Here is a 24,839-nt window from a genome sequence, read left to right as displayed (position 1 = left end):
CAGCACCCAGGTACTGTGTGTTCTGTCACCAAGTCCTGGGGGGTGCAGAGCCCTGCTAAGAGGTGCTCCCTTCCCCAGTGCCTCCTGCCCACCAGCAGCTGGTCACTGTGCTGGCAGTAGGAGATGGAGACAGGACTGAGGCAGATGAATCACACTCACCAAGCATGCCACTTTGTTTTTGTTGCTCCTACATTTATTTAATTCTGTTTCACTGGGAGTTAGACTGGATTGGGTGCTCAGGTGTAGCTTCCCAATCAGTGCCAAGCCCAGAACTTCAGAGATGTTTACATGTCTGCTCTCACAAAACAGCTGCTGGAGTGAGTGGGAGTCAGGACACCCTTTGCCATTGTGAGCCCCTGTGCTGTTATGAGGGATCTGGCTGTTCCCTGGAACTGCTGTGGATCTGCTGTGAACAAACAAATGTCAGCTGGGATTGTTCAATGGGCACTGCCTGTACTTTTTGAGACCCGCGGAAAGAAATGAAGGGCAGCTCAGTGTCAGAATGATTCACATTCTTGCTCCAGTTCCTGTTTGCTTGTTTGTCCAGGTGCATTTATGCATTTTTCCCAACTGCTGGCACCAGCAGCTCTGACCTGAACAAAGCCCATGGAGAGGGAAGGGAGAGAGAGGAGTTGTATCTGCCCATTACATGTGTGTGCATGAGTGGATAAAAAAAGCCCCAAAACTGTTTCCTTGTCATGGTCAGTCTGTACTAAAGCAAAGGAAAATATTACTAGGCTCTACATGTTTAAGAACTCAATTTGGTACTGAAGAATTAGTGGTATATTTTGATATGAAATTACCTTGACACTAAAATTGAAGAACTTCCTTATTTTGGGAATAAGTAGTTTCAAGAACCAAATTCTCTTTTCAATTATGGTAAGATACTCAGGGAAAAGTTCAGTACAATCAGTGGACTAACATATATAAAATTAGCATGTGGAAAGAAGGCCCCAAACCAGATAGTGTGTGTTCCCATCGCCCAGGACTTGAGCACAGCCTTTTGGTAGCTAGGCAAGACTCTGTAGGACTTCAGCCATGCAGATTTTGACCTGCCTGACCAATGTTTAGCCCTCATTTCCTCCACTGGTGAGGGTGTGAGTAGGTTGGCCTTGAACTGTAGCATAGAGCAATGTAATACAGCTGGGGTGAGTTGCAGCTGTTCAATTTTCTCTTCAAACTGAAATGTCTGTAGGGCAGAGGCAACGTGAGGAGTGTAGCTCTGCTTGCTCCCTGTGCTTTCCTCCTCTGTGAGGGAGCAGTGAGCTATGCAAATATACTGAATTTGTACAAAGCCTGGTCTCCATTTCAGGACTGAGACCTGCCTTGGGTGTTACAGACTCAGAAAGCCTGGGGACAGAATGACCACAAGGTGAGCTCCAGCTGGGTGCACATGCCAAGGGGTCATGGGACAATCCAGCTGGAGGCCAAACAATGGGACTTGGGCTGCATCTGGCCCAGGGAGCAGGGGCAGTGCAGTGAGCAGGAAACAGGCTGCTGGTTGGCAAAATAAAAGGCACATTTGTCTGAATGATGCTGCTCCATCCACTGGGGAGTTGGAGAGCAATGAGGCCAGAGTCCAAAAGGACTTGGATTGGCTGGGGAGCATCCTGGGTGGTACAACCCTGTGCCTGCAGCACTATAAATGCAGGAAAGAGGTGGAGGGAAGGAAACCTTGGGGATTTGTGTCTGCTTCCTGGGAGAAACAGCAACAACAGCAGGTGTCCTGGAGACTTTGGAAGGAGAGGAGAGGCACTCTACTTTCTCTCCTGACCAGCGCTCCCAAGGAAGCCACCCCTCTGGGATTCTCCCATTAAAATGTGGACTCCCTTCCTCCTGAGCTGCCTGGTCTACACCCTGGGGGTAGTGGCACAACCGTAAGTGCCATTTAAAAATCTAGTGATTGATAAGAATGCTGAGGGAGGGGCCAAGATAGCAGGGAGAGAGTGTGGGACCCTGTGAGTCAGCTCCTGGGTGGGGTGCAGAGCCTTGTTGTGAATGCAGGGTCCTCGTGAAGGTGGGAACCTCTCCCAGGGATAGATATCACTGCAGTACAAGAACTAGGTGACTGGTGATGGGAACAAGAGTGAGGGAGTGCAGGATGAGGTGGGTTGAAGGGAAAAGTGAAGGGCAAATGAAAAGGGCTGCAAGGCAGGGGTTGGATAAGCAGGAACCAATCTGCTATCAGGGTAGTTGAGGAGCCATGTCAAAGCAAGAAGGACGAATTCTGTTCTGTCACCTGAAAGTATTCGTCTTGTATTTATCTGAAATGAGCTCTATACCTTCCAACCCCCCGTGCAAGGTTCTCACTCTGGCAATCTGTCCCAGTCTCTCCAGCAGAGGAGCACCTCCTAGCCTCAGAGAATGGCAAACTCTCCTGTTTCCTCAGGCCAGCCTTGTAGTGCCCAGAGTGGGCGAGAGGGCTCCTGGAATGTGATGATATCTTGTTTCCCCACTGCAGGAGGTACCTGATCATCATTCCAGCTGCCCTGCCCTACCCCTCATCCCAGAGGGCATGCTTGGACCTTCGTGGGGTTGAAAAGCCCATTCGTGTGGCCTTAACCCTTGTGCACCCATCTGGCAACCTCAGCCTCTACCGCAAGGTCGTCCGGAATGACTGGATCTTTGAGTGCACCAGATTCCAGGTCAGAGTCATTCTTGGCCGGGACCCCTCTCTGGCAGCTCACAGCTTCCTCATTTGCCTCTCACCGAAGAAAGAGAGAATGAGGAAGACAGAAGATAAGGGGGCATGGAAAGGAGTGAATGCAAAATCACGGGGAGGGTTTAGTGGCAGCCCGGGGGCTTTGCTCCTTGCCTTTGTCTGTCTGCATGGCACTCTTCCTGTGGGATATCCTGGTGGCACACTGAGGAAAGGCTGCCTGGCCAGGGAACAAAGGTCTGAGGAGGGTGGATAGCTTAGAAGCACCCAAATGGCAGTCGTGCAGCTCATTCTCTCCCCTGAGGAGAATGCAATGTCACAGCGTGTTGTTTGTGAATCTGTGATGCAGAAAGAGTCACACCTCTCATCTCAGACAGCTTCCCTCATGTCTGCTTCTTTCCAAGTTTTTCTTTCTGGGCTTGAAAGTGTACTGGAGGACTAGGAAAGACATGGGAGTGTGTACACACAAGCTCAGCATAAATCTTTTTTATTTGCCAAACTCATGATCCTTGTTTTCTTAGTTTGCACTGATAAGAAGATGGGATTTCAGTCTCTCTGCTCCTCACACTCTTGAAAACTAAATTCTCATCACCATAGACCTTTTCTTCCCTTGAGTTAAATCTTCTCCATCTTGCTCCATGCAGATTCTAACAGTGGTCCCATGAAGGAGTAAACAAAATTTCTGTGTCAGAACAGACTCCTTTTTCTCTTGTCCAAGATCTATCCCAGCTGTTAAGCCTTGTTCCCTGTGCTTCCACAGACACAGCCTTCAAGCCTTCAGCCACTGAGGGGACACCCTATGCTGGCCTCCAGAGTAAGGTGGCAAAGAGCCTGGCCCTGCAGTGCAGCTGAAGCCAGAAGAGCACTGCTGTGATGCCCGCTAACCTCGTGGTTCTCCTGTTTTGTGTCCCAGGTGCCCCGACCTGCAGGCAGCCAGGAGGTGGCCACTGTGCACCTGCACATCTCCAATGGCCACTACTTCAGTGCAAGTGAAGAGAAAAAAGTGCTGATCCGCAGGGCTGGAACAGGCACCTTCATTCAGATGGATAAGCCAATCTATAATCCGGGACAGACAGGTGAGCAAAGCACAGAGCACCTGGACAGTGGCCCTGCCTTGACCCTGCCAGGCTTTGCTCCCAATTTCCTGTCAGTGGAGCGCTGAGCACTTTGTGCTATGTGGCCTCCATGGGGACAGAGCTGCAGTGAGGGACCCCATGTTTTGGCAGCAGGAGGGGCCTGGGAAGGGAGGCCTGACATGCTCTAGGAGCAGAGCTGGCTTGGAAAAGGGAGCAGACATGAACGTGGCTTCTTGGCCAGGGCCAGGTGGGACTGGTGTGCCTACACTGCAGACAAGGAAATGTAAGAGTCACTCTGGCTGTAGCCCATGGGTAAACCCCTAAACTGTGAAGCAGCTGTGCTGCTGCCACGTACTTGGGGCAAGCAGAGGTGAGTGGGGCTGAGCAAAGGGTGAGAGGGGCTGCAGGGCAGGCATGGGGCTGCCACTAGGGCTGGGTGTGGAGCTGTGGTTCTGGGGTGAGACAAGAGTGGGGCAAGTCCATTCCCACGTGCACTCTGTCTGTAATGTGCTTTACTCCATTTTCTCCCTCCAGTGAAATTCAGGATTGTGACACTGACTGAAGATTTTGTTCCTGTTAACAGCAAGGTAAAGCCTGTCTAAGTGGAGGCAAGGAAGTCTCCAGGCTTCAGATGGTTCTGCTTCCTCTACCAACCCCATGCCAGGGAGGCTGGGACAGTCCAGCACCCAGGGTGGTCAATGCCAACCCTCAAGTAAACCAAATTTAAACAGCAATTCCTGTTGGCTGATGGCTCTGCTGTTGCTGTTATAGGATGGCTGCTGGTTGGTGGGAGGGTTGGATGGTGTTTGGGGAGTGTGCCAGCATTCCCAGCTAGCTGAGCTACCTGAGTGCACCTGCCCTTGCCAAAAAAGCAGGCAGGGCTTCTGGGGACCAGTCTGTGGGTTGCTGACCATGGGCATAATTATCAAAGTTGTGCACAAACATCACTAGACTCCATGATCCCCTCCAACAGCTCTGGAAAGCTCAGTGATTTGTGCAGTGTGTGGCACCTGAGGGTGGCAGGAGAGCCTGAAGCAAACTGCAACATTTTAAGAAAAATTAATTCATATGGGGAAGGATTCACAGGAAGTGATCATTAAAAAAATGAGAGAAAACAGTATAACCAAATTATACTGACTTGCTGCTGGCAGCAGCTCATTGTCCCCATGTCAAGGGACTGAGAGGTTGCCAGACACTTACGTATGTGGTGGCCAGGAAACTGCAAGGCTAATGCCATTCCTCAGTAAGCAATTATATCTGCAGCCAGCAGCTATAGCCATTTCACTCCTCAGTCCTCAAGCAATTTAGGGAGAGCCAACAGGAATTCATGCCATGACAATTAAAATACTGAAGGGCACACATTAGGGGAGTTGGACCCAATCCTTCCAGACTAAAATAAAGGGAGAGATCCTTCCAGCTTCTTTATTACTGACTTAATTTCCTCTGTCTTGGGCTATTGATGAGGTCCTAGGATCAAACACTCTTTTCTTCTCTACAAAGGGAAGGCATATATCTTACATTAATAAGATAATGAAGTATAAACAATACATTTGCTTCCATGCCTACAATTGGTTCATGTACATATTTGACTGTAAATGCTTGATGTCTATGTGTGAGTACAAACAAATTAATATTGTAACTGTTAATTATGCTGTGATGAAAATTCAAAGAGATTGTGTTTAGTCAAAGCTATTATAAAGGCTTGAGTGCACTGCAGCACTGAAGCTATAATATCTAGTTTGTAAAATAGATGAGTTGAAGTTAATATGGGTGGTGTTCACCAGCAGCTTAATCTGCACTTTTTTTTTATTTCAGTGAAAACAGAGCTGCCTCTGATAACTTGTATGAAAGGTTAGAATGATGAATAATGTGAATTACATGTCAATTGCATGTTTACAGTCTGGTTACTCTCCCGAGCCCTGCTCCTGCCTCTTTATGTGTTGTGATCCCAGATTAGAGGCTCTTCACCAATACTGCCTCCTGGATGAGAGATGCAGTGATATAAGGACAAACAGAGAATTAATGGGCCTAGAAGGGCTGAAGTGTGTCCTCTCTTGTCCCTCCCTGTTACTGTCAGCTGCAGTCAGCATTAATTCATAACTTCCAGCTTTACCTCCTACGCCAGAGATTTTAAAGGAAGATTTTCTGAGTATTCTTCCTATAGGTGATGTAGTTTTGCTAATTATTGGGATATAAGTTACAAAGCTGAAGCCATTTAATATTTGTGAACTTGGGATGATAGTATTTGAGAGTCTTCCTACTCTTCCCCATTTTATTAGAGCAAATTCTAGCTTTCATCATTGTCAAATTCCTACCAAAATGCATCTTAAATATTCAGGGATCAAAAAGCAAATCAGAAGAATAACATAGATTTTTACTATTCCTTACTATTTCAAAGCAGCTGTCCTGTTTTCAGTAGGATCAAGCTTCTTGTATCATAATGTTTGTCATAGTACAGGGACTGGGTGAGTAAGAGAAATTTATGTACAGGTTGCTGTGTCTTGCCAGTTTTTGACAGTGCTGTCTGTTTGTTTTGCAGTACTCCATGGTGGAAATCCAGGTGGGTGTTCCAGACTCCTCAGGTGTTATGAGGAAAGGTATTTTAGTATGGATAGTACCTAGGATGCTGTTTTACTGGTTCAAGTTGCTTTTCTTAATCTCTATGCATGCACATTCTCTGTCCAAATGCTTCTTGTTGATACAAATGGTTTGACTTCATCCATTTCTACATTCAGGAATGCAGGCCAGGCTTTAGCTAATTTTTATAGTCCATCTTTACTGGAGGCTGGAGGGTCTAAATGTCAGAACCTTACATACCTTCTTTTTCCATGGCTGTGCAGAGCAGTGTAAACCTGGGTGGGTCGGGTTCACCTCTGTTGGTGCTCCAGCATCACCATCTGGGCTAAAACCAGTAGGAGCCTGTGAAAGCCTCTGAAATGTCTGACATGCCTTTGAATCCAGTGGGCTCTGGGTGGAGAACAGCTAGGATTGCTGATGACTGCCTCTTCTTTCCTTCCCTTGCACCGCAGGACCCGAACCAAAACCGCATTGGCCAGTGGCTGGATGTGAGACCAAAACAGGGCATTGCAGATCTCTCTTTCCAGTTAGCTGATGAACTCTCCCTGGGGACTTACACCATCAGTGCCCAGTCCTTTAAGTCCAGCTCAGTGCAGTCCAGCACCTTTAAGGTGGAGGAACGTGGTAAGGAGAATGAAGAAAGGGGTGGAAGAAGTTTGATGCTTGTTTGTTGCTTGCCTGTCTGTATAACAATGTAAAGCCAAATGTTGTAAAATAGGATTTACTGCCTGAGAGCTATGACTGAACACAAATTTATGGACAATATAGAAATGAACACAAGGGAGATTGTCCTGGAGATTTCTGGAGAAGGTACTTTCTGGCAGAGTGAGAATACACTAAACACCTCTGCAAGACTGTTGGGGAAAAAAGAAGATTCTTTCTTTTGTTTCCCTGTTTTTAATTAATGCTTGCTTTTACCTCATTAACACGTTCCTTCATGGGAACATACTCTTCTCTTTTGTGATCCTGTGCCCAGGTAGTCTTTTGCCCTTGGTGGAGTAACTCTGAGGTTTTTGTTCCAGTGTTGCAAAAGTTCGATGTTTTCTTCGAGGGACCAGCTCAGATTTATGCTTCAGATAAAACCTTCCCACTGCAAGTGTGTGGCAGGTAAGAAGAATGTTCAGGAGAAAGATTGCATCAAAACTGTGTCTCTCCTTCCATATGTCTCCTGTCTTTTCAGTCCATCAAAGATAGGCAGCTCAAGAAGGGTCAAACAGAGCCATTCCTTTAGAAGAATCCCAAATAGTTCAAGAGTTAAGCTAATAGGTTCCTCCTTGGGGAAGAGGTACCTGAGCTACACATGAGAGAGAACATCCAGCTATAGGGAGACTTGCCCTAGGCCACAGATACCCTCCTCTGGAAGATGTGTCTGTTCAGCATTGAAAGAGCTCATGTGGGAAAAACACTTACCAGATAAGGGACAGACATGTGGAGGTAAAGGAGCAGGAGCTGGCATTTCTTTAGGAGTTTATGCCTTTCCTTCTCACTTATATGCTACTGAACTTATTACCTTAGAAGCAGTAGATAAATTTCTCTAGTTATGTGGTTATCAGCAAAAAAGGAGCAGATGAGGGTGGGAAGGAGGGCAGAACCTCTGACACAAAGAATAAACACAAAGAAGGGAGGACAAAGAGCTCAAAAGCACTCAAAATCTGATGAGCTCATTTGTATTTGGGGCTGCATTGTCTGGAGACTTTTGATGTCTATTTTGCCACTGATTGGTCTGACATAATTTCTCATTAATTGGGACAGTTGCAATCAGGTCATATGAGGCTGTAGTAGTAAATAGTGCACACCACTCTACATCACCAGGATGGGTCATAGATGTCATCTTTTTACTGATACTGTCGGGAGCATTGCTCCAAAGGGCAAGTCAGAGAGGAGTCAAAGCAAGAAAAGGCAGCAAAGCAGGCAGAGGAAATACCTAAAAGTCTAAATCAGCAGGGCAGGTCTGATGATGGAAACAAGAGCCCTGATCATGAGATAAGCCCATAGTGAGGCAAGTCTGAGGTCACTCTGTGGCTCTATTGCTGCAATTTGCTGTCTGTAGGGACACCCATTTCTGCTGCTTTCCCCCCCAAACTAATATAATCACTGGGTGGATAAATCAGGTCCACTCTCTGTGTCTGCCTGCAATTCCAGGACAGCAAGTGCCCAGAAGCTCTGGGAGAGCTCCAGAGGCTGTGGGTCTGCTCCTGTCTGTTTCTGCATCTATTCCTTTGCTCCTGCATCTGTTGGATGCCAGACCACACTACTGCACTCCCAAAGTACTCAAAGTGCTTTATTTTAATTTGTGCCTGCCTGCTTGCCAGCTGCAGTAAGACCTTTGTCACCAAAGGCACCTGTGTGGAGCGATGTGCTGGACAGAGCAGGCAGTGCCTCTGCCCAGAAGCTCCTGTGGCCTTCTCCCTGCAGGTACAGTTTTGGGAAAGCAGTGCGAGGGACTGTGCATGTGGCTCTGTGCCAGAAAGCGAGGAGGTGGCCCCAGAATGCCAGCAAGGACATCTGCAGGCAATACAGCGGTCCTGTGAGTAAAACCCTGGAAGGTACATGGGCACTAAAGAAGCACCACAGAGGATGCAGTGCCAAGGGCTGAGTGAACAGAATGAACTGCTCAGAGCAGTCTGACCTTGAATGAACTGAACTGCTCCAGTCTGACTTGAACGTTTCCGGGAATGAAGCATCCACCACCTCCCTGGGGAACACGTTCCAGTGTTTCACGAGTTCTGCATTATTATTTGTTGCAGTCAATAGTTATGACAGAATGGCTAATCCCTTGTACTTCTGGCCCCTTCCCTTCTCCCCAGCCCCAAATAATACCTGTCACTCCCTATTGCAGACAGCAAGCAATGGGTGTTTCACCCCTTCTGTCAGCACATCAATCTTCAATCTGACTCCCAGCGAGGAAGACAACAAACTTTATGCAGAAGCCTCTCTCCTGGAGATGGGCACAGGTACCCTGGGGCTCAGCAGGGAAAGTACAGGGGCAAGAGGAACCATTCTGGGGGTCTGAGGATTAGAGAGGGCACACATCACCCTCTCCTCCTCCCTGCTGCTGGGATCATCATGGGACATGGAGAGCTACTCTGCCAGCAGCAGGAGGATGAGGAGTGGCTGGGAGCTGGATGAATGGTGTGGGTCCATGAGGCTACAAAGAGGCTTGCAGACAGCTTAACTAAAGTAGGAGCTGCCACAGGAGCAGTCTCCAAACCTTGAAGAATGCTGGTTTTGGGGAGGAAGTTACAGACACTGCTAAGAGGGGTTGGGAATAACAAAGTAAGATTAAACTACAGTGCAGTAGTCACCTCTGGTACTGATCCTGCTTCCCTTGCACTCTGCATTCCAACAGGGGTGCAGATCAACACCTCCAGCCAAATCCTCATCTCCAGGACAGCTGCAAGAGCAGTATTTGAGACGCCCAATGAATATTACATCCCTGGAGTACCGTACAGGGGGAAGGTGATTTTCTTCCCTTGCTTTTTTGCTCCCTCTCATTTGCCAAGGAATATGGCATGTGGTAAATCTATCTGACCCAAAGCATTTCCTGCTCCTCAGACAGAGTACTTTACCTTGCACTGTGTCTCATTGCTTGACAGTGTAGTCACAGCTGCTGCATTTCAGGTTCCCTCTTGTGTTTGCACCTCCAGTGTCTGCTGAGAGCAATGAGTGGTGTCTCAGCAGGGATGCTGGGATGCAAGGATGTCTCTCAGCTGTAGGCTGAGAGAGAAACTCCTCATGTTCTAGCCACACACACCTTTTGGAGCAGACAGATTTGAACCACGCTCAGCTTCACGTCAGAGATGAGGGAGCTGTACAATTCTCCTGTCTTGTTGGGGCCAGACCGAAGTCTGTAGGTGACCTACACAGAAAGGTCTATGCTTGTCAGAGATAGGAATGTTTTGGGTACGACTTTGGAAGAAATATCTGACTTTGGCTTTCCTGCCTCACCCTGTTGTCACCAGATTAAGGTTCAGGATCACTATGGAACTGGTATGAAGAACAGGAAAGTTTATCTTGTGATAAGGTTCATGAGGCGTCGGTTTATCAAAACGTACATCACAGATGACAGTGGGATAGCATCATTCAACCTCGACACTACTGCCTGGAACAGCTCGTCAGTCTCTCTGGAGGTAAACACCACCTCTGCATATGGGACAGTGAGAACCCTTGAGCTCAACCTGTGCTCCCCCCTCCTTCCCTGCAGCCCCCCTGCCAGCTCAGGCCTGGGCTCACCACACAGCTCTGCACAGAGCCAGCTGGAAGGCACCAAGCCAACAGCCTTTCCCAAACCAAGCTGATGACAGCCTAACGAAGCACTGAGGCATGAACTCTTCATTTCTGTGTGTCTCTGTGCCCTTCCAGGGGAGGTTCACACTGGAGGAGTTCATGCGCACTCCTCGAAGGCCTGACTTCTCTTACACAAACGCTTACCATCACCTGCAGCCCTTCCACGTCACAACCAAGAGCTTCCTGGACATACACCCGCCCACAGAAACACTGCCTTGTGGCATGAAGCAGAATGTCCAGGTGACCTTCACACTCAGCAGGGATGACCTGGGAGAAGACACCAGCCGTATAAGTTTTGCATATTATGTGAGTAAGGGTAGTAGACAACCTGGGGGGAAAGGCTGCACTGGCAGGACCAGACCTTATTGAAAAGCTGAGGATATAATTTAGGTCATCCCAGGAGAGAGAGGCTAAACCTTGTTCTCAGGGGACTGGGTGAATGCTACACCTGGTAGGGCTTGGCCTGGCCACACTGTGATCCTGGGTGCTGGGGCTCCAGCCACCTCCATGGATAGAAGGAGGTTTCTGTCTTTGTAACCCATCACCCCCTTAGCCTCTGCCAAGGCTGCATCTGGAAGTTTATTCTCCCTTTAAAACAGGTGGGGTATCCCTTTTTCACTCTAGTTATTAAACAGCTGCTCAGTGGAACTTTGGTCTGTTCTGGAGGCCAGCCTACCAGAGGAGAAGCACTTTAGTTATCACTCACCAATCTGCAGTGAACCCACTACCCATACATTGTCCTCATTGAACAGACTGGACCAGAGACTCCCGTGTTAAAGCCTCTCCTCCCAGCTGTGATGTCTGCAAATCTCCTCAAGTCTGGGATTGGATTGACCCCACAGTTAATTTTGGGGGTTTTATTTTGCTTTTGAGAACCAGAGGCATGTAAGTAAGTGTGGATGCACTCTGGTAGCAAACAGCAGTCTGCTCATCCTATGTCCCTCCTCCTGCAGGTCACTGGCAAGTCTGGAATTGTTGTCAGGGGCCAAAGGAATATCCAGATGGGGAAACTGAACAGTAAGTTGTGGCAGAGAAGTGGAAACAGTTGCACCTGGTTGGTTTCTAGGTTGGTCATGAGAATTGCTGGAGTTTCCCCCAAATTTCCACAATCTATAGGTCTGGAGCAGTCAGCAAACAGGACAGAGGCAGGCTGAAGAAGCAATTGTGTCAAATGTGGCAGAGGGCAAAAAGACAGAATGAAAAAATGATGGGAAGAGAGATTGGGAGGACGTAGGGGAAGATGGAATACATAGGGTCAGAGATTGGAGGGAGAGGGCAGACAGTGCAGCAGCACGAATTGGTTTGACATTTTGAGATTATATAGCACAAAAAGAAGAAGGGCAGAAGGAGGTCTGAGTGGGCCTATGATGATAATATTCTGCCTTTCCTTCTTCAGTGCTGAAGGGCTCGTTCTCCATTCCTTTGACCTTCACTGCCAACTTGTCCCCGTCACCTTCCTTAGTGGTGTACGCCATCTTCCCCAACGGAGGGGTCACAGCTGACAGCATCCGCTTGGATGTTGCCTTGTGCTTCCAAAACCAGGTGAGACTCACCTCTGTGGCTGGGGGAGAGCTGATGAGCAGGAGTCAGGAGGCTTGAGGGAAGGAGACCCTCAGATCCTTCCAAGAGAGAACTGGGCAGAAGAGATGGAAGGGGTATCTACAACACAGTGCCCAGGGACCAGGAAATCTTCATCAGTGACTTCCGATAGCAGTGGCTGAGCAGGGGAGATTCCAGTTAGTCTTCCTCTTTCTGCCTGTGCCATCGGTCTGTCATCCTCCTCACACCTCTTTCTTTTTCATATTCCTTTCCTGGTGTGTTGCTCCAGGTCAAGGTAGGATTCTCAGGTAAAGAAGCCCAGGCAGGGTCAGCAGTGCAGCTCCAGCTGCAGGCAGCACCCGGCTCCCTGTGTGCAGTCCAGGCAGTGGATGAAAACATGTTGTCCACCAGACCAGACCATGAGCTGACCAGCCAAATGGTGAGTGTCTGTACAACCAGGCAAAACCTCAGGAGTGATGGATGAGCTGGGTGAGGCAGGCAGGGGCTGTGGCAAGGGGCGCTGGGAGCCAATGAATGAGGAGGTCTGTATGTGAAGGAGAAAGCAGGTCCTGCCTTGGAAGAAGGACAGGAACTGATGTGCATGCTAGGGGAGGATGGAGTGAAGCATCTGGAGGTATCTGCTCCTCGCCCAATCCTTCCCTGCCTGTGAGTTTGCCTAGGTCTATGGTTTGTTCCCTGCTGCCTTCCAACGTGGATACCCTGCCCAAGTAGAAGAGCATTCAGATCGCTGTGCGCAGCCTCAGTCCTTGTCGTCTCTGCTACGAGGAAGGCCACAACATTCCTTTCAGGCTGACATCTTCAACCTCTTCCGGGTAATCACCTCATGATGTTTCCCAGAGCTGTTGCAATTATGGGCATCAGAGGTATTTTCTCCCCAAGCAGTCTGAGAGGCTTTTCCTCCTCTAGACTGACACTGCTGTCTGCCCTGGCTGAACTGTGTTGTCTCAAAAGGTGTACAACCCCATTGAGTAGGAATATCCATATTTCCCTCCACATGTGCACAAAGCAAGGTGATGAAATCTTGGACCTTCAAACTCCCATTTTTTTTTACTTGAATGGGAATGAGGAATGAGTTCCTGGGCTGTGTACTGTTTGTCTACAGTATTAGAGAAAAGAAAGACAGGGAGAAATCCCAAGCATTAGACCATGGGTTGTTGCCATGGCTTAGTTGTTAGCTGCTCTTTGCCACTATTTTGGACAGGTCCTAGGCAGACCTCTTGGTGTCTTAAGGGCAGATCTCCTTCATGCTTCCCTCAGCACTGTGTCTGCTTGGGCCAGTGCTGCTCTGGGCTGCCTGGGCACTGAATGGTCTCTGTTTTTCCAGAGTAATTTGAAGAGCAGCAGTTAGTCTTCCCCACTCACAGATGCTTTTCTGCCTCCCCTGCCCTCCCTCTTTTCCTAATAGAACATGGGACTGAAAGTCTTCTCAAACCTTGTAATCAAGAAGCCCTCTCAATGCTCCCGTTGGATGAATAGGAAGCCAATCATAGGTGAGCTGCACTTTGAGCCTAGCTGGGACATGAGATCTTTGGGGTTTGTTTGTGGTGAATATTGTCTCTCAGGAGTACCGGGTGCTGCCCCCACAGTCCACCAGACTTAGTAGGAGTGACCCAGTCCCCATAAAAAAGGGCTCTGAAGAACATCACTACCTGGATGTTCCCTGACACTAAAGGATGACACTCCCTTTCCTCACAGACAAACCCAAGCAGGACCCAGGATCTGTTTCCCAGTGTCTATTCTCACTCCTCAGGCTGTACTGAGACCCAGCTTCGGTCCCCATTTGTAGCCACAGAGACAGCCTCATGTTCTTCCTCTGTGTCTCAGTTTGCTCTTGATAACTGCACTAAGCTGGCTCACGTGCCTGCCTGTATTTTAACCATAGCTTGCTGTGGAATGTGAGCTTTGTGCAGTAGGAAACAGTTCTAGTACTCACGAATTATAGAAGTTGGTTAAAATGGCTCTCTGGAGGTTGTCAGTCTCTTAAGCAAAATCTCTGGGTCAGGTTGGAAAAGGGCTTTGTCTAACCAAGTCTTGGAAACCTTGCAATCAGCTCACTGCAAGCTGCTTCTCCTGCTATCCCTCTCTTTTGCCTTCATTTCTAAATCTCTCCCATGAAATCAGTCCAGTCCCTTGTACTTTCCTCTGCCAGACTCTCCTATGTCTCTCTTACTGCCTGCTTTGCTTCCAGCCTCACTGCAAGACTGTCTATGGTTGGCAGGATTCACCTCTCGCACTCTGGTGGGACTCCTTGCTCTTTCCTTCAGGGGTGCCTTCTATAGAAGATCAAAGAATCAATGAGGAACATCGCCAATTTACAACTCACAGAAGATCTCACCACTTTTTCCCTGAAACTTGGATCTGGAATATGTACTCTGTTGGGTAAGTTATTCCTGACTTTACAAATGGACAGAAGGATGACCCTTTGCTGTAGAGACTTGGTTGCCTTGAGTTTGTGTAAAAGAGATGCAAAGAGACCTCTGCATGCAAATTATGGGGCTCTTCCCTACATTTGTAGAGTGTCAAACTAGTAGACTTTGAGGTGCTGAAGTGTACACAGATTTAAGGAACAGGAGTATACTTCCAGTCCAAACGACCATGAGTGTACAGAGCTGGAATGCTTGGGCAGTGTCTTGCTCAGAAGAAGGACATAAAACCTTTACTGATGGCATTTAAAGAGGGTTTATGGCTCTAGGGAAAAAATTGCTGAGAAGTGCCTTGCTGTGAGCCACTGGAGCAAAAGTCATTGGCAATACAGCAGAAGCTGATCCAAGCATGAGGACCTGTGTCACCTCCATCAGCAGGGCTATGAGCACTTCTCATTCCTCTCCACTAGCAGATGAATCTCTTCAGGCAAGTTCTCTCTTCCTCTCAGCTCCAATGGCAGCAGGAATGTCTCAGTCACAGCACCTGCTGTTGCTGCAGAGTGGAAAGTCAAGATGTTCTGCTTGGCTGGGAGGGGGTTTGGCCTTTCCCCACCCATGAGCCTCAGAACAGTTCAGTCCTTCTTTGTGGACGTGACGCTGCCATATTCCGTCATCCGTGGAGAGACCTTCCCGATGAAAGCCACTGTCTTCAGCTACCTGCAGCAGTGCATGCAGGTGTGTCACTGTGTGGGACAGGCCTACTCTGCCCTCAAGTTTCAGAGCTCATGGTACCAAGCCATCTCACCTGAGCTGCCCAGTCACTCACCTGCATCTGTCATTCCCGCAGATCCAGGTGGCCCTGGCTAAATCCTCAGACTTCCAGGTGGAGCCATGTCAGACTTGCAGGGACAAGGAGTGTCTGTGTGCAGAGGAGTCCAAGACCTTCATGTGGAATGTGACAGCAGTCCAACTGGGTATGGCAGCAAAAAGGGACTGGTGATGGAGAACCCCAAAACTGAAGTGAAAGAGTATGGGAGGTCCAGAGAAGTTGGCAGAGCCAGGTCTCCTCTGAATCCTGAAGTCTGTCCTTAATGGTAGAATATGCAATCCACTATGTTTGCTTTCTTTCTCTCTTCTTAGACAGACTCACCAGAGAGGGAAGGAACTCCTAAAGAGAGGGCTGTGGCAACAGCTAGGGAAGAGGAGGCTGTGTGGATGTGGGTGGGGGAATTTTGTATTGCAGGTCCTGTGCTTCATATGCAATGGGAAGGGCATGCTGGGTTCTGAGGGCTGCTGGACCCTCTGTTGTTCAAGTCATATTGCAGTGCAGTGAAGTCACTGCTGGTGAGATGTTACTGAGTTTCCTCATGCTCAGGGTGTCTGAACAAGCTGTCAGCACTGGCTGGCTCACCTTTACTGGCCAAACCACCATGAAGACCAACAACCCAAAGCATTTCAGGTCACTATGGGTTAAAGAGAGTTTACTCCATTTGGCCACAGGTATAAAAAAAAGGACTGTTGAATTTATTTGCTAGGGACGCTGAACATCTCAGTGAGGACAGAGGTGCTGGACCCAACGTCACGGTGTGGGGGCAGGAAGCCCTTGCCAGCTGCCCTGAGGGGGAGGCACACACTGACCAAACACTTGCTGGTCCAGGTCAGTACAAGAACAGCCTCATTTCCGTCTATGATATCCCTGCCCAAGGGGGAAGGCAGCCTGAGGTGGGCTAAATAGTTTTATCACCTCAAATTTTGGCCAGCAATAGTATACCAAAGCTGTGGCTTAGATAATTTCTCCCAGGACCTAGCCAAACCTGTTCTTGAAGTACTCTTTCTTGAGCTGCATTCCTATGTCTGTGTTCTCCTGTACCTTTCCCTGCTTTTCATGCTGTACCTGAGCTTTTGTATGTGCTCACTGGCCAGAGAGCCCTGTCCCTTGGGCTAACTCTTGATCCTTTGAGCAGTGAAGCAGGCAGACCTGCCAAAAAGGAGGAGGGTGGAGTCCCTGACCTCTGAATTCAGACTTGAACTTTCTCTGAAATGGTGGTGTCATTTGGGAATTTTATGTGTACTTTTGTTTCTCCTGTCCCACATGCATGTTTCTGCCCTGGCAGCCAGAGGGTGTGTTAGTGGAGAAGTCCTACAGCTCCCTTCTGTGCCCAAGAGGAGGTATGTGCACAGCCTCAATGGCTTCTGCTGTCTGAAATAAATACACCTGAAAGTAGAACTAAACTGTGGGAGGTCTCATGAAAGAATGTTTTGAAATTATTTTTCACATAGGAAATTTCACTTCCTATCAGCCACAAATGAATAAGAAATATTACTCCCACATGCACTGTCCCACATGAATTTGCTGCTGAGTCTAAGTGGCAAAATCCTGCTCTGTAGTCTCCTTCCCACAGTGCAACCCTGGGATGTTCCTGGGGCTTGGCAGTCACCAGTGAGAGGTGCTCCAACCCTCCCACCCCATCCCTGCAGCACTGCATGTCTCGCCAGGATGTCCTCCCTTGAGTGATGTCCAGCTGTGATTTGTGTGAGCCTTCTGAAGTGCAGTGAATTGAGCTGAAGTGAAGCTTGGTGGGCCCTTGGCCCCACCAGCAGCTCTCATGTATGGCCTAATCTGAAAAGATTTCAGGCAATGCACTTGGTGCAATGACCAGGACAGTCAGTGTGAGCAGGATGTAGGCTGTGTCCCACTTAGCTGGGCCAGTCTTGTCTCTCCAGTTAGAGGCTTTTGGCTTGGTTTTTCATGCTACACCTTTTATCCTGCTGTTATCAGGAAACATGGCTGAAGAACCCGTGTCCCTTCGCCTCCCTGACAATGTAGTCAAGGCTTCTGCCAGGGCTTCCATTTCCATCACAGGTAAGTGACCTCTACTGTGGGTTCACAGAGTGCTGGTCTGTGTCAGGGCAAGGCTTGACTTGGTGTCAGAAGATCCACTTGGCATGAAACTGCCCAGAAGAGAGGATGCTGTGTTTCTATTCCCTGCGAACACCAAGCTTTCAGATGTTTCGCTTTAATGGAAGAGTAATCTGCACAGGAGAATAATCCTTCTTTTTTTAGCTAGGGCCTTGGAGCAGAGACTTTGGACCTTGGCTATTTCTGTGTAGATACAAACAGTAAAGCTCAAAACTATGCTACAGCAGAAGCTCCTGGAGAGAAGAAATCTTTCTCAGCATTATAAAGTTGCAAAGGAACATTTTGGAGAGGGTACTGGGATAGGCCATACCTACCATTAAATACATCTACTTCTTTTGCAGGCCAGAACTGGTATGAAGCCAGGCCTGGCATAAGTAGCCATGAATACTGTGCAACAGAACCCCAACAGAGGAAAACACAAGGCTTTTCTGACTGGCTGGACGATGTATGGACACCTTCACACCATCTGACTAGCACCCCTGCTGGCTTCCTCACATTTTGATGCTTGACATATGGCTGGGTAGAACAGACCTGGCTAAAGACCTGGCATTTCAACCTTTCCCTGAGTGCTGTTACATTTGCTTGTCTATGTGACACAGACTGAGCAAGTGCAGCTCTGCTGACAGCCTTTTCCAAACAGTATTTGTTATAGCTGGAGCCCTTCAGAATGCAAAAGCTGATAAGGGGAACTTATCTTCAGGGACTCCATAAAATTGTCATGACGCCAAGCTGTAAAGAGGCAAAACAGTCACCACTCTCCATCTTGCATTCAGTTGTTTACTTCTCTCTCCTCCTTTCTCCAGTGCTTTCCCCCTGCTGAGATAAAGCACTGTTACCCCCTGCCTGGCTGAAAAGGCACTCAAATAATATTTACACTTTCTTTGTTTTTTGCACCCTTGAATAGGTGACCTCATGGGGTTGGCACTGCAGAACCTGGACCACCTGGTGCAGCTGCCCCACGGCTGTGGGGAGCAGAACATGGTGCTGTTTGCCCCCGTTGTCTATGTGCTGCAGTACCTGGAGAAGACGAGGCAGCTGAGCCCTGAGATCAAGGACAGGGCAGCAGGATTCCTGCGCAATGGTGAGTGCAACAGAGCCACCCTGCCCCTCTGCCTTCCCCTGTGGCCAACATACCAGTAACTCTTGCCCTTGCACCCACTCCGTCAGCACTGTCCCCTCTGTGTTACTGGGCCACATTAATCACTGTTCCCATCTCCCTAGGGTATCAGACACAACTTCTGTACAAGCACAGGGATGGCTCCTACAGCTTCTTTGGGCAGAAGGATGGAGAAGGAAACACTTGGTAAGCACCTGCAAACATCCCTCCTCACTTCTGATTTTTCCTGTCTGGGTTAGAGCACCTAATGGATCTGAGGAAGCTGACAAGATTTCCTTTGGGATGGAGACAGAAGAACTCTCTGACAGGGCACTTGAGCCACTAGAAAAAGCAGTCAGGCAGGGCAGCGGAGGTTTTGGGAAAGTGGAACAGCAAAGATGTGGTCCCAGGGAATGAAAGGTCTTTTTGTTTGTCTCTATGCCCCTGCTGTTGGCCCACAGACAACATCAGGTCATGCTACTGATGACCTGGCAGCCAAGAGGGGTACACATGTCTGGAAAAAAATCAGGTGAGAGCAATAAAAAATCCTCTCCTCAGTGAGTGGAGAGGAGCTGCCTTGGCACAACTTACACCTATGGTGCTTGGCTAAGATGAATGGAGAAAGGAAGGGAGGAAGAAAAGGGAGAATTCCAGATTGTCTCAGTAATTTGGAGGAGATGAAGTAGAACAGGTAAAAGTAGAGTAGGAGGGTGAGTAAAGCACTAAGTAGTATGCAAGTAATATATCTGTGGAGACAGAGGCAGGGAGAGGAGACACTGGGGTGAGTCCTGTGGACCATTTCCACTTTTAGATTGACTTTCTTTATGAAAATTACTCTTTTTTTTGCACCCCCACTATGTCACTAGTTCAGGGACAAGCACCAGGAGACCTCTGACTTTCTCTTTGCTGTTTTTTTTTTTTTTGTTTGCCTCTTTTTCTCACAACTAATCCTCTTGCTAGGTTGACAGCTTTTGTACTCAAGAATTTTGGCCAAGCCAGAAAATACATCTACGTAGATGACAAGAACATCCAGGATGCCCTGCGCTGGCTAGAGCAAAACCAACTCCCCAGTGGCTGCTTTGCCACCAAAGGGAACTTTTTTCACTCCTCCCTAAAGGTAATGGTGGGCCAGGGCAGGTAGCACTGCTGGGGTATGACTGGAGAGATTTTTGACAGCAGAAGATTGTGGGATCCCAAAAGATCCTAGAAAGTCATTCTGTAACCTGTGCAAGCCCTAAAGAGAGGGAAAACATGAGAGCAATGCTTTTCCTTCTGAGGAGAGGGCCCTCCTAACACCCTGTAAGAGTGAAAGATGTGTTCCCCTCACAGGGCAGCATGGATGATGAAGTCTCTCTGGGGGCCTATGTCGCTGCAGCACTGCTGGAGATGGGTCTGCCGCTGCAGGTGAGCACACTCAGCTCCCTCCTGCTCCCTCCTGCTCTCCTGGGTACCACCACAGGGGTATGCCAGCTTGTGATTCTGGTCTTCTCCAGGCCATGAACTGGGAGGGAGCTTCTGGGAATGAGTCAATGTTTGGTCAAATGGTGAAGTCATTCCTCAAAAGAGCCAGTGTTGTGAAACTGGCCTGATGCAGTAGTGCTTGGTGGGAATGGCTCCCAGTGCACATCAGGGCTGCACTGCCCGTTTTCTGAAGACAGTCGGTAAATTATTTGGTTTCTCTGGAACTATGTTGGGAAGACATAGTGTGGCTCCTAGCCCTCTATTTCACCCCTGTCAGAGTTTGGCACGTTGTCTCCTCCCAACACAGGGCAAGCTGATGCAGACTACTCTCCGCTGCCTGCAGAAGGTGGTTCACAACATCACCAACATCTACACAGAAGCCTTGCTGGCCTATGCCTTTGCCCTGGCTGGGGACTATGAGACAACCCAGGAGCTGCTGTACAAACTGGAGGAACAGGCCATCAAATCAGGTGCTGCCTGCTGGAGTAATGTATGCTGAGCTACAGCAGTCGAAAATGATATATGTATTTATATAAAAGATACTCCTTGTATTTGTGCAGTAACTGCATTGTGCTACTGAAAATACCATAAGATATTTCACACACTGTGAGAGTGACTTAGAAATAGCTTCCTCAGACTGGAGGAATTCAAGATCCCTTTGAGGAAGGAGGTAGGAGTCTGTGAGCTAAAACAAGGTGAAGCCTTGGAGATGAATTCAAGAAAGTAATCCTGGCCTGAGTATAGGGAATGTACTGAAGGAGCCCTGAAAGCACTGTGGGCTTTGTTTCCTCTGAAACCCAAATTATGTCCTCCCTAAACAGCCTTCATAGTCTTCTTCCTTCTGCAGGAGGACAAATCCACTGGAGCCCCAAGCCAAGCTCTCCAGCCTCCACAGACTTCTGGCCTGGCACTCAGTCCGTGGACATAGAGCTGACAGCCTATGTGCTCCTGGCCTACCTGTCCAAGGCACGGGTGCACGCCGGTGACATGACAACCGCAGCTGCCATTGTGGCCTGGCTGACCCGGCAGCAAAATGCCTACGGGGGTTTTGCCTCCACGCAGGTAACAGCAGCTCCCTGTGGAGCCTTTTGTAGCCCAGCTTGGCAGCACAAGTCCTCTTGAGGAATTCCTGTTCCAAGCCGGTGCCATTACGGCGGATGCTTTCAGAGCAGCCTGTCTCTCCCTCTGCAGGACACGGCTGTTGCCTTGCAAGCCTTAGCGAAATATGCAGCGAGGGCGTTCAGCACCTCAGGGCCGGCCGTGCTGAGGGTGCGGTCCCAGAGGGCCTTTGGGAAGGCGTTCCAGGTGAGCCGGCAGAGGCGGCTGCTGGTGCAGCAGGCGGCGCTGGTGGAGATCCCGGGGCAGCTCCTGCTGCAGGCCCACGGCAGCGGCTGCGTCTTGGCTCAGGTGAGCAGGTGGGATGAGCCTGGGCAGGGGAGGACTCTGCCTGTTTTCTCCTGCGCGAGATCATGCCTGTGTTTTCTGCTCCTGGCCCTTATCCTGCAGACAGTGCTGAGGTACCACGAGCTTTCCCCACGGACTCCTGTGACCTTCACGCTGCGTGTCAGCACGGAGCTGAGCAACTGCAGCCAGGCGAACCCGCGCCTCCTCACCGTCCGCGTCCTCGCCAGGTGACTCCAAGGGCTGCTTCCTGCTCCAGCAAGATGGAGTGAGCTTGGGGACAGCAGCCAGGAAGGTCTCAGGGCTCTGATGGAGAGACTCGGCCCTTGGGCTGAACAGGACAGACAGAGGGAGAATCGGACAGGTGGAAGGCTTGGAGGGGAAGGTGCTGTCTAACTCCTGTGAGGGGGAGCAGTGGCTGCCATGGCCCCAGTCCCAGATGGGACGCCTGGCTCAGGGCGTGGTGGTGGAGGGAAGAGGGGCTGGGAGGGCACTGTCCTCACAGAGTCAGACCCTCTGTCTGCTTTTTCTTCTCCAGCTACATCGGGAGCAGAGTCACATCCAACATGGTGATCATAGAGGTCTCCCTGCTATCTGGATTCATCATGACTTCCAGATCCAGAATGTTGGTAAGAACGTCGGAATAAGAAAACCCAGCTGTGGTAAATGGATCCTGCCTGCTTGCTCCTGTTGAGAATTGTTCATTTCGGGCCAGGCAGTAGCTAAATTTGTTGCTAATTTTGGTGCAATTGCAACCTTTGCTGTTGCAATTGCACCAAAACTTCTTGTTTTCCTACAGCCCCCACAAGGGAGGTCAGAGTGGTTCATCGTCTCCCACTGGCAGTACTTGGACTTGGGCCAGAAACAAAGTGTACTGCTGGGTGTGCTGACACCAGGATCTGTTTGTCAGAAAGTCTAAGACAGGATTTCTCAGAGATACTCCAGCTCTAGCTAAAAAGATTCTTTTGTTTTCCAATTAAAATTAAATTGGAATTGTTTTCCAATTAAATCATAAATTAAATCACAGCCCTCATGCAGGTCTTTAAAAGCATTTGAACACTCAGTGAGATTAAATAACAACCTCTACTAGTGCCTGCACCCATTTTCTCACCAACCTATCAGTCGTACATACCACTCACACAGCCTTTGGTCTCCAGAGGGGGAGATTCCTCTGCCCTGGGCAGGGTCAGTGGGGTTCATACATGAGATGCTCACAAGGGATGTCCAAGAGAGACTAGCAAAGATATAACCACTGAAAAATGCACAGTTCCACACAGAGTCCAGCTCTATACCTTCCCTCCATAAAATACTGGCTCCCTCAGGTCAGGAATCCTTAAGGAAAATGCTCACAAATTTCATTCCATTATTGTTTCCTATCCTAGCTGGAGAACAGAACCATTGTTAAGAAAATAGAAGTGAAAGCTAATGTGGTCTACATTTATCTGGAGAAGGTAAGTGAGAACAAAAGCATTTGGTGGGGCACAGTGAGAGCAAAAGGTCAGAGGACAAGGAGCTGTGTGAGAAGCCTGAGGCTGGTCTAGGTAAGAAAAGAGCCCTGGTAGAATTGGGGGCAGAGGAAGATTGCCCAATTTCATTGTCATTGGATTAGAATATTCCTACACAATATTGTGAAAATTCCTAGCACAATATTGTGCGCTATCTCTCACACAATACTCCATTTTAAAGTCCAGAATCTCTAATGGATTGGAGAAATGTAGTGCAGGAAAACATTCAAATCAGGGAAGATGAAGATGCTTTGACTTCTTTCTCCTCATTCCTTGCTAATTTCCTTCCATCTCCACTAGCTCAATGATGAATCTCAGACTTTCACTCTGCAACTGGAACAAGTAATTCAGGTGAAGAACCTGAAACCAACCAGCATCAAAATCTATGATTACTACCAGCCAGGTGGGTTGCAGATTTCCTATTATTTGGGGGCGGGGAGGTAGGTTCCTGATTCTCTGGCTGGGAAGAGACATGCAGCCTACTCTGTGTGCATCCATGTGTAATCACCTTCTTCATTTCCTTCTGCAGAGGAGCGAGCCTTGGCTGAATACAGTGCTGTCTGTAGTTGAGGTAGGCAGCAAGTTCCTGTGTGACACAACAGTGGCATCAGGAAATGGTGGGTCTTGGGCAGGAAACATGGAGTATAAGCAAAGACAGGAAGGGGAATGGTAAGCAGTGGGGAACATGTGCCCAGCTAGAAACAGGAAGTGTCTGTTTCTAGGTCTATGGCTCTGGTTTTTTTAATGCTCTAGCTCCTCCTGTGCACGTCTGCACCTGGAGGGACAGAGTTTTGTACATGAGCAGAGGTAGAGAATTAATTTTTCCCAGCTGCTTTTAAATGCTATTTTCCTGGTTTGGGAGAAAAACAGTAAACCTGAATAATCATTCAATCAGACAGTTCTAGTCTTCTACTTTTAATAAGATGCCACACACAGTCTGAGCCTTCCAGGAACTAACTGCTCAGCAGGAAATTCCAAGCATTTTCTCTTTTCTTCGTATCTCCATGTGACGGTTGGCAGGGGTGACAAAGGACTGATGGTAGAGACTGCAGAGGAGGGATCTGTCCTTGTTCCTGTGAAGACAATAGAGGACAAAAAAAACCTTCATGAAGTATTAAAACTAACCACTGGGAACTTAGGGGCCTTTTTTGTACCTTGTGACCGAATGGTACTGTCAGGCCAAGAAGGACAGAGCTCTTATCACCCAGAGGGTGGCTGGGCACTGGAACGGGTTTCCCTGGGAAGCGGTCACAGCACCAAAACTGATGGAGTTCATGAAGCATTTGGACAATGCTGTGAGGCACATGGTGTGACTCTTGGGGCTGTCCTGGGCAGGGACAGGAGCTGGGTGATCCCTGTGGGTCCCTTCCACCTCAGAATGTTTTATGACCTAAGATTCTCTCTCACTTTATCTATGCAAAGCTTATGTCACAATCTCTGGTAAGGGTGTGGAGCCTGTGGCAGACATCCCAGGACAGGGCTGTGTGCCTCCCTACAGGTGATTCATGCAGCAGGTGGTTTTCCCTGTCTTGTGGGCTGTAGGCAGGAAAGCACACAGGTGCAAGTGAAAGTTTAGAGCAGTGGCAGGCATTGGTCAAACTTAAGCTTTGTCTTTGCTCAGCCTGGGAAGAGGATGGGCAGGTGTCCATTCCCTAGTGTGGATCAGAAGCCAGGCTGAGATGGAGAAAGGCTTGGCAATGAAACCTGGCCTGGCCCTGCAGTAAAGATGAGCATGGCACGTTGTGTGCACAGGGCTGGAGGGATGTGAAACTACAGGGAAAGTGCCAGGAAAGGGAACTGTGGTGGCTTGAATAAAGTGTAGTTGATGCAAAGGGCCAGGACTGGTGATAGTAATTGGTACATGCAGTCCTTGTTTTCTGGAACACATTTCCAGCTTTGTCATGATCTTGTCACATTAAATCTTCTACTTCAGT

General features: G+C 48.8%; 1 protein-coding gene across 1 annotated transcript; it reads left to right on the top strand.

Annotated features, from left to right (window-relative positions):
* The first annotated feature begins 1,818 nt into the window (after window positions 1-1,818).
* Window positions 1,819-23,475, top strand: LOC118685306 (alpha-2-macroglobulin-like protein 1). The gene is made up of 34 exons (XM_036380770.1): window positions 1,819-1,877; window positions 2,462-2,645; window positions 3,573-3,735; window positions 4,270-4,322; window positions 6,275-6,295; window positions 6,765-6,936; window positions 7,335-7,419; window positions 8,728-8,839; window positions 9,152-9,266; window positions 9,662-9,771; window positions 10,275-10,442; window positions 11,553-11,616; window positions 11,996-12,141; window positions 12,428-12,577; window positions 12,819-12,971; window positions 13,565-13,649; window positions 14,424-14,538; window positions 15,032-15,257; window positions 15,370-15,496; window positions 16,058-16,179; window positions 16,637-16,691; window positions 17,302-17,385; window positions 18,347-18,523; window positions 18,664-18,745; window positions 19,499-19,655; window positions 19,868-19,942; window positions 20,307-20,469; window positions 20,847-21,061; window positions 21,191-21,406; window positions 21,506-21,630; window positions 21,939-22,029; window positions 22,783-22,851; window positions 23,206-23,308; window positions 23,435-23,475. The coding sequence occupies exons 1-34, from the start codon at window positions 1,819-1,821 to the stop codon at window positions 23,473-23,475; spliced, it is 4,083 nt and encodes a 1,360-aa protein (XP_036236663.1).
* The last annotated feature ends 1,364 nt before the right edge of the window (window positions 23,476-24,839 follow it).

Source organism: Molothrus ater, chromosome 2 (assembly GCF_012460135.2).
Source record: "Molothrus ater isolate BHLD 08-10-18 breed brown headed cowbird chromosome 2, BPBGC_Mater_1.1, whole genome shotgun sequence".
NCBI lineage: Eukaryota > Metazoa > Chordata > Aves > Passeriformes > Icteridae > Molothrus > Molothrus ater.
This window is presented reverse-complemented; position numbering and strand designations above follow the sequence as displayed.